Below are 9,179 nucleotides of genomic sequence, written 5' to 3'. Positions count from 1 at the left end.
GCAGTAAACACACACACACACACTATGTTATCGTTGATAATAACACCGGTAGCACCAGCACCAACGAACCCACAATGAATACGAAAGGTTACATGAGGTAGGCTTCCTCTTACTCGGACGTGTAATGCAGACAAAGCACGCTTTACAGTAGAGAAAGGTACCCTGTGCAAATGTGGAATAGTCAGGCAGCAACAAAGTTGTAAAGAAGAAAATCATTGCACCGCAGTTTTAAAAATGTTGGATTCTGCATAGTATATACTTGCGCCCCGTTACTCACATAAAATGGCGTAATAACTGTGATAGCTGGTACGTCGCTCTTCCACTGTGTATATGTGTGCAGTCTTTTCAAGCACACTCGAGTCTCGAAATGCTTCTCGTTCTTCGTAAGACATTCAAACTTTTTGCTATCGCATTCATTTGTCCACCCTTGCGGTGAAACTGACTTTTTTTAACGGCTAACTTAATTCATCCTCTATCAGTTCTCTTCATTGTCAGAGAAACATGACGTGTGAAGTTCATTATATAGTCTGTGATTATTTCCACCTGCTTTTTATTCTTGTTTGCTTCCGCGTAGTGTACCTTGATCATTAACCGCGGCTGGCCCGATTATGCACTATGATTATCTGGAATGAACGCCTACATGTACCAACGTGAGACCCGGCACATCCGCAATTCATTTTGCGGCAAACTGTCGTGCGCATCAAGCCATGGGCGAGCGCTTTCGACAAAGGTGCGCTCAGATGACGTGGCGCGTGTGAAGATTAAATAGTGTGGCAGCTAAAGCACTGCGTATTCGCCCATCCTGGTGTTTGTTTTGGTTGGCGACACTGATATAAGATTGCGGATCGATCGCATACCCGTGTTCCATATGAACGTGCTCACGGCTTTACGTGCTCTGAAACTGAAACGAAAAATGTAGCACTCGGATCGCCTCTGTATAGATTCACGAAAAGGTAAGCTTACTTTTTTTCTATTAAGAACTTTATACTTCACCCGGTAAATGTTTTAGACGCTGTACAACAGCTGTATACTAGAAAGCGTATGTTACTGTCATACCTGTAATCGTCGTATCATTTGCGTGCATTTTTCTTGCGGGGCGTGTCCAGTTCTTGTGGAAGTGCCACAGAAGAGGCGTTGTTTCGTGTAACGGGCAGCGTGTATGTTATCAGTGCTTCAATACATTTTTCTTTTTTACACTTGGTGACAAATGTTCAGTTTTTACCACAGCAAATATACGCGAGTGCTTCCTTTGGTGAAAACGCGATAGTTAAGAACCAGCAAAGAATGTAAGCCGTTTTCAGAGTGGGAGGGGAAAGCCTGCATAAATAAATAAATAAATATATATATATTTATTTATATGGAGATGTGGAGATGTCGGTTCTCAAGGACCTCCGGTACCTCGACACCCATTCGACCGCCGCCGTAACAATGATAACGAGGCTACAACTGATTACGAGCCGGTCTTCCGACATCGACCACGCTCTCCTTCTCCTGCCCAGTCACCTTCGTTGCAGCGCCGCACTTTTGCCGACACCAGACGAGCGAGGTCACCCAGCCCACACCGGGGAAACTGAAGGCGGCGACCTCAGGGGGTAAGGTTGCAGGCTGTCAAGACGAAGAAAAAAAGCCCCCATTACTCCCACCTCAGGACGCTGTAAAGCCGACAAGACGCAATACCGACGAAACCGTGACCCCAGGCCTTACCGTTCTTGTGGATGGACAGCAAGTCAAAGCTTTAGTCGACACTGGGGCTGACTTCTCTATTATCAGTGATGACCTTGCCGTACGCCTCAAGAAAGTAAAGACAGCGTGGACGGGACCTCACTTAAGGACGGCAGGCGGCCAATTACTGATGCCTGTCGGAATGTGCACAGCAAGGCTCGACATCGGTGGCTCTACTTTCGTGGCGACGTTCGTCGTTCTCGCTTCATGCTGTAAAGACCTGATTATCGGAATGGATTTCTTGAGAGAACATGGCGCCGTGATCAACATCCCTGACAGTGTCATTACATTTCGCAACAACAGCCCTACTTTAGTCGATTGTTCAGAGCCGAGACATACGTCTTGTTCAGGGCCTTTGCGTCTGACGGATGACGATGTGGTCATCCCGCCACGATCGTGTACGCTTGTTTCGGTGGCAGGGAATGAGCCGTTTGACGGCGACGGCATTGCTGACCAAATAAGCTCACTGATATTTAGCCACGGTATTTCAATTGCTCGAGGTCTTGTCACGGTCACTGCTGGACGCACAAACTTGCTGCTCACTAACTTCAGCACTGAGCGCCGACATCTCCCGAAGGGTACAGCCATCGCTTACTTTGACACTACTGCAGAAATCCAAGGCAGTTTATCGGCCCTAGACGAAGCACCTCAAGAAGAATCACTACCTAATCTTGACGTTGGTACTACGTTGTCAAGGGACGCACGAACTAGACTTTTTGAGCTGCTAGCTGAATTCCAGAACTGCTTTTCATCGACATCACGGGTCGGTCGAACGCCGCTAACAAAGCATCGAATAATTACCCACGACGCAGCAAGGCCTATACACCAGAATCCTTATCGTGTGGCTCCAAAGGAACGGGAAGTGATACAGCAACAAGTCGCTAAAATGCTTGAAGATGATGTGATTCAGCCATCACAGAGCCCGTGGGCATCGCCTGTAGTATTAGTTAAGAAAAAGGACGGTACCCTGCGTTTTTGCGTGGATTACAGGAAGCTGAATCAAGTGACTAAGAAAGATGTGTATCCGCTTCCACGTATTGATGACTCCCTCGATAGGCTTCGAAACGCTCGCTACTTTTCTTCAATGGACCTCAGAAGTGGATATTGGCAGATCGAGGTAGACCCAAGAGATCGGGAAAAAACCGCTTTTGTGACGCCGGATGGTTTATATGAATTTAAAGTTCTACCCTTCGGTCTGTGCTCAGCGCCCGCTACTTTTCAGAGGCTCATGGACACTGTACTTTCAGGGTTAAAATGGAAGACCTGTTTAGTTTATCTAGACGACGTCATAGTGTTTTCCCCAACTTTTGAAGAGCATCTCAAGAGGCTAAAAGTTGTTTTACGAGCCATACGCTCCGCAGGCCTCACATTAAAACCGAAGAAATGCCACTTTTGTTTTGAAGAACTGCTGTTTCTTGGTCATGTCGTCAGCTGTACCGGCGTTCGGCCTGATCCCGAAAAACTTGCGGCTGTGGCACAGTTCCCAGTACCGTCCGATAAGAAAGCTGTCAGGCGCTTTCTGGGCCTATGCGCCTACTATCGCTGGTTCATCGCCGACTTTGCACGGATTGCGTCGCCGTTAACTCGCCTCACTAGAGACGACGCCACCTTTGAGTGGAATCACGAACAGCAAGCAGCGTTTAATGACCTCTGCCAACGTCTTCAAACACCCCCAGTGCTTGCTCACTTCGACGAACAAGCGCCAACAATGCTTCACACTGACGCAAGCAATGTAGGCCTTGGAGCTGTGCTTGTGCAGTGGCAAGAAGACACGGAACGAGTGATCGCCTACGCAAGCAGGACGCTAACACGCGCTGAGGCCAATTATTCAACAACTGAGAAAGAATGCCTCGCCGTGGTCTGGGCAGTTATGAAATTTCGCCCGTACTTGTATGGCCGCCCTTTCAAAGTTATAAGTGACCATCATTCCCTCTGTTGGTTGACTAATTTAAGAGATCCAACAGGCCGATTAGCACGCTGGAGTCTGAAGTTACAAGAGTTTGATATGACGGTCATACACAAGTCTGGGAAGCGCCATACGGACGCCGACTGCCTGTCTTGATCACCAGTACAGTCAGCTTCTCTTTCTGACGACGATGATATGGCTTTCCTTGGGGTTCTCGACGCGTCCACGATTGCCCAACAACAACGAAGTGACCCTGAATTGCTTGATTTGATTAATTACGTGGACAGACGTTCTTCGAGGGCACCTAGAGTCTTTGCAAGGACATTATCGTCGTTTTGCTTACGCAATGGCGTCCTCTACAAGAGAAACTTTTCGTCCATCGGAGCTCCCTATTTGCTCGTTATTCCTGCACCTCTTCGAACTGAAGTGCTCCAAGCATGTCACAATGAGCCGACGTCTGGCCATTTAGGCTACACTCGCACATTGGCAAGGGTACAGCAGGGATACTACTGGCCACGACTCACAACAGCCGTCAAGCACCACGTTCACACTTGCATCGATTGCCAGCGACGCAAGTCGCCTCCAAAGAGACCCGCCGGTCAGCTGCAACCAGTTCAGGTTCCACGTACACCATTTCAGCAGATAGGAATGGATATTTTGGGACCCCTTCCTACTTCTACAGCAGGCAATCGCTGGGTTATAGTCGCAACAGACTACCTAACCAGGTATGCCGAAACAAAAGCTACCCAAAAGAGCACCGCAGCAGAAGTGGCGAGATTTTTCATAGAAAATATTGTGCTACGCCACGGTGCTCCGACTATCGTGATCACGGACCGCGGAAAAGCATTTACGGCCGCTATTTTAGACCACGTCCTGATGCTTAGTGGAACGACTCACCGTAAGACCACTGCGTACCACCCGCAAACAAATGGGCTAACGGAGCGCCTCAACAAGACGATTGAAGACATGCTGTCGATGTACGTGGACGTCCAACATAAGAATTGGGACGAGATTTTACCCTATATCACGTTCGCCTACAATACGGCTAAACAAGAGACGACTCGCATGACTCCATTCAGCTTGGTTCACGGACGGGAGGTACGGACTATGCTGGATGCGATGTTGCCACATGAATGGGACGCTACCGACACAGGCGCTGACGTGTTCACTGAACGCGCGGAAGAAGCTAGACAGCTCGCCCGCTTACGGATCCACCAGCGACAAGACTACGATGCAGGCCGCTACAATGCTCGCCGTAGAACTGTAACGTACAAAATCGGTGACAGAGTGTGGGTTTGGACACCCGTACGAAAACGTGGACTTTCCGAGAAGCTGCTAAGGCGATATTTCGGGCCATACCGAGTATCGCGCCAGCTAAGTGACGTCACCTACGAGGTTGTCTCCGACAGTCCCCAATGTCCTAGGCGTCGCCAGCACCAGCCTGAACTTGTTCATGTAGTGCGTATGAAGCCGTACGTGAGTGACTGACTGCGCGTTAAAAAAAATACTGCGCGTCTGCATCAGCATCGGGGCGATGCTCTTATAAGGAGGGGCAAGTGACACGTGTTCATATGAAAAAGAACGATGACAGGAATGTTTCGTAGATTCCAGCAAGTGGGTCAGGTGCTCTCTCGGGGACGACAACGAAGCAGGCATCTTGCTGTACAGCTGATCCTGAATACGCTCTTTTCGCTGCCGTAAGATGCTGTCATCTTTTGTTCGCGTTGCACTGCGACAATATATATATATATATATATATATATATATATATATATATATATATATATATATATATATATATATATATATATACATATATATATATATATATATATATATATATATATATATGATGTAAAGAGTGGTAGTGGTAAAATTTGCCATACTTGTTTTCTACAGCCAACAACATATTTAGGGAGGACTTCATATCACAATTGTTTAACCGACACAAGGAACCACAGTGAACCACTGCACTTCTCTACTAACGTCACTGTTTCGAGTCTTTCGTCGTGTCATAGTAGGTGTGATCGCAGTGGAATACACGTGTTATTTCGTACACAGTTCTCTTGTGAGCTTTCGAGAGTCTAGGATACCTCTTTAAAGTTCACTTCGTTATTTCCGTTTGCTAGACGGTTAAAAAAAGCGGCTTCCTAGCCCCACATTTATGCAAAGGCATTCTAGACTTCGCATACCAAACTGAACAACAGATTTTCGGGAACTCAATGTTTACCCTGCAAATGGAACGTAGGGCTAGCTAGTATGGAGAGTTCCGGCATAGCAACACGCATCGCTAGTGTTAGCTGCAATAGGCGCATGGCAAGTCATAAGAACGTGCCTGGAAAGTTCATGCGGGTTAAGTTTTTGTTAGTCCCATGCTCTAGTTCTATGCGCCTTTCAACGTAAAAGCAACCATACCAGTCGCATTCCGTGTCTGCCAGTGTCGACAACTCAGAATTCGTGAAACGCGTAAACTATACACTGAAAATACACACCCACATAGACGCGTACACGCGTGTGCCCTCCTTCTATAAGTAACCTGCGTAGTACGCATATGTACTTGAGCCCCACCACATACTGTACATATTGGCACAAGCAACTGCTTTTCAATTGCAGTCAGAGAGCGCGTGCATAAGGGGCACGGTGTTTACTTCCGAGCTTAGCCTCGTTGGTATGTAGTGCTACCTTTCTTACACAGTATGAGGAGCATATTTCTCTGCGCGTATTTCACTTTCTTATCGATCTTTTTCAATGTACGCCCGCAGGAGCTCTTCTTGTGTACTATTATGTTCTGAAATATAAGATGGTAAAACTTGGAGTGCAGGTGAAGGTCCTGGTCTCCGTCGTTTGCGTCCAGTTGTTTTTTTTTTAATCGGGATTCCGTGCTGCCTCAGGATGTCGGACCACTTCCTTTCAATCAAGACCCACAGTGAACGCAAGAGATTATTAAAATGAAACGTTAGGCATGTTTATACTGGTTGGTGAAGTTTAATAGAGCCACGGGTATGTATTATTATTATTATTATTATTATTATTATTATTATTATTATTATTATTATTATTAGATTCGCATACACAGATACACAAGGACACAAAAGAAAGAGGGAGAGTCCAAGCTGGCAACTGCCACCTGGAGAGGCACAACGCCTGCTCACTCTTTCGGGAGGAGGGAAGAAAACAGAGGAAAAAAAGATTAGATGTAGGACAGAGAATGTGCGCGATTTGGCACAGGGAATAAGGTAGGACGGAGAATGTGCGTGATTTGGCACAGGAAATAAATAAAAGGTTAAAGAGTTGAGACAATCAAGAAAATGGACCATGCTGAAATCAGATATTTTTCAATTTACTAGAATATACGCGGCATACATTTGTATTGTTTTGAGTACTTGGATCAAGCTTATAGGTGTGACCGGAAACATTTTGTTTTTGTTTTTCAATTCAGCAGCAGGGGAAAATTTGAAAAAGCAGTAATGTTAAAATCATAAGCCACGCGAGGCTTTTTCACACACGCGGCAAAATACTGTTAGCACTATCTTGGTTTTTGTCGCAATTCTTCCATGCCACTGACACGAATCCGTCCTTCCAGTGATAGTGCAAGTATCAGGTACAGCTGCTGTTTGGCGTACAGATCATTTGTGTTATACTTCGCACTTTATTTTTCGTCTACTAGGATTTGCTGAAGTACGAAGCCGGTCTTTAACCGGTATGTTCGCTCTAAAAAAGTCATTAACCTTCACATCATGCTAGCGTTATATAACTCGTTCTGCAGATATTCTGGCGTTGGCGTTGGCGTTGGTGTCAGCGGCATTGGTTTTGAGCGAAAAATCGTCTTGATGATGACCGAAATATTGAGAAAATACAAATAACTGTTAAAAATTTGCGCACGTCCGCGTGGTGAGCATGTATCCTACTACAGAACCATAATATTTGTTGAAGCCACTTTGCAAAAAATGAATGGTATATGACTGTCATGTAGTGGAAAGAGCCTTCTTAACGCATGCGATAATGCGTGAGCGTAGAATCTCACCAGCTGTCAAAACATTTTAACTACGCAACGAGTGGGTGTTCTAAAGGCCCATCTATTACAAAAGACTTATACATATTTAATCACCATCATTTGCTAGAATATCGTCGGTCATGAAAGAAAGCTAACGTGTCTCTTTAAAGAAAGTCATATACGTCGCGATTCGACCCCCCCCCCCCTTCCCCAAAAAAGTAGTTGATGCATCGTCATTTGCACATGTCACTGCCACTGCGCACGTTGTGTGCGCATACTCTTCAGAGGCTATAAAAAGCCTCGCTCCCAATAAACGTGGTTCACTGTTGTACATTCGTGTCTGTACGCTTCAGTGGCGACGAGGCGGTCGAACCGTTGGTCGCGCTGCGACCATGGCTGCGCACGCGGGCCCACCGGGTTTTGATGAGGAGGCGGACAACTGGGAGGCTTACCGGCTACGCTTGGAAGCATACTTCGAGGTTCACGACGTCACGGACGAGAAGAAACGCAGGGCAATTTTGGTCACGGCGTTGAGCACAAATACAGTGGATTTATTGGCTGCACGATGTGCGTCGGCGAAGATACAGGACCTGAAATACGAAGACGCTGTGAAGTTCCTCGGTGAGCGACTTGCTCCGGCGTGCAACGAAATCGCAGAATCGTACAAGTTCTTCACAAGGAATCAGCTTGCAGGAGAGTCGGTAAATGAATTTCTCGTGGAAATACGAAAGATTGCAAGCAGGTGTAGTTTCGGTAGCGCCCTCGACAGGATGCTAAGGGACCGCGTTGTTTGCTGCCTGAGCGACGCTAGTGTTCGTCGGCAGCTGTTGGCAAAAGCGGAACTCATGCTGAGGGAGGCGGAAGAGGCAGCGCGTGCAGCAGAGATGACAGCGGCAAACGTGGACCACATGGCCAGCGCGCAAAACACGGACAATGTGCACGCTATGACGATGAAGCGCAGAGGCCAACCAACTAGGCATCCGTCACTACGAGAGTCGGCGAGCAGGGAAGACTGGCGGCACGAAGGGACGTGCCCATGCTGCGGCAAAAGTGGTCATACAGCGGAAAATGCAAGTTCCGTTCTGTAAAATGCTTCACTTGTAAGAGGCAAGGACACCTAGCCCGTCTGTGCCAGCAGCACCAGTCCCGGCAAAACAAAGTATTCCACTGTGAAAGTCAGTCAGTGGTCTGATAATGACGACTACGAACAATTTCTGCTCAACTTGCAAGCGGCATCGGTGAACATGGTCCAGCCAATTTATCGCACCATGGAATGGGATGGCGTGGCTCTCCGAATGCAAGTAGACACTGGTTCCCCCGTGACAATCATCACATGGCCTACCTACACCAAATACCGTCACCTTTGGCCTCGGTTCCACAAGACTACCTTGCAACTGACTTGTTTGCTCGGTCAACTTCCCGTCAAGGGTCAACTCAATATCTCGGTGACGTACGGCGGGACCACACTGGACGCTACCTTGGTGGTGCTGAGGTGCTCTGGACCGGATCTTTGTGGGCGGGACGTCATCAAAGCCCTCGGAACAGCACGGAAGGCAG

At 47.3% G+C, this 9,179-nt stretch overlaps 1 protein-coding gene across 1 annotated transcript; it reads left to right on the top strand.

Annotated features, from left to right (window-relative positions):
* The first annotated feature begins 8,014 nt into the window (after window positions 1-8,014).
* Window positions 8,015-8,710, top strand: LOC142790465 (uncharacterized). The gene has a single exon (XM_075885303.1). It carries the CDS (start codon window positions 8,015-8,017, stop codon window positions 8,708-8,710), a length of 696 nt encoding a protein of 231 aa, XP_075741418.1.
* The last annotated feature ends 469 nt before the right edge of the window (window positions 8,711-9,179 follow it).

Source organism: Rhipicephalus microplus, unplaced genomic scaffold, assembly GCF_043290135.1.
Source record: "Rhipicephalus microplus isolate Deutch F79 unplaced genomic scaffold, USDA_Rmic scaffold_109, whole genome shotgun sequence".
Taxonomy (NCBI): domain Eukaryota; kingdom Metazoa; phylum Arthropoda; class Arachnida; order Ixodida; family Ixodidae; genus Rhipicephalus; species Rhipicephalus microplus.
The sequence above is the reverse complement of the archived record's forward strand: the minus strand, read 5'-3'. Positions and strand labels throughout refer to the sequence as shown.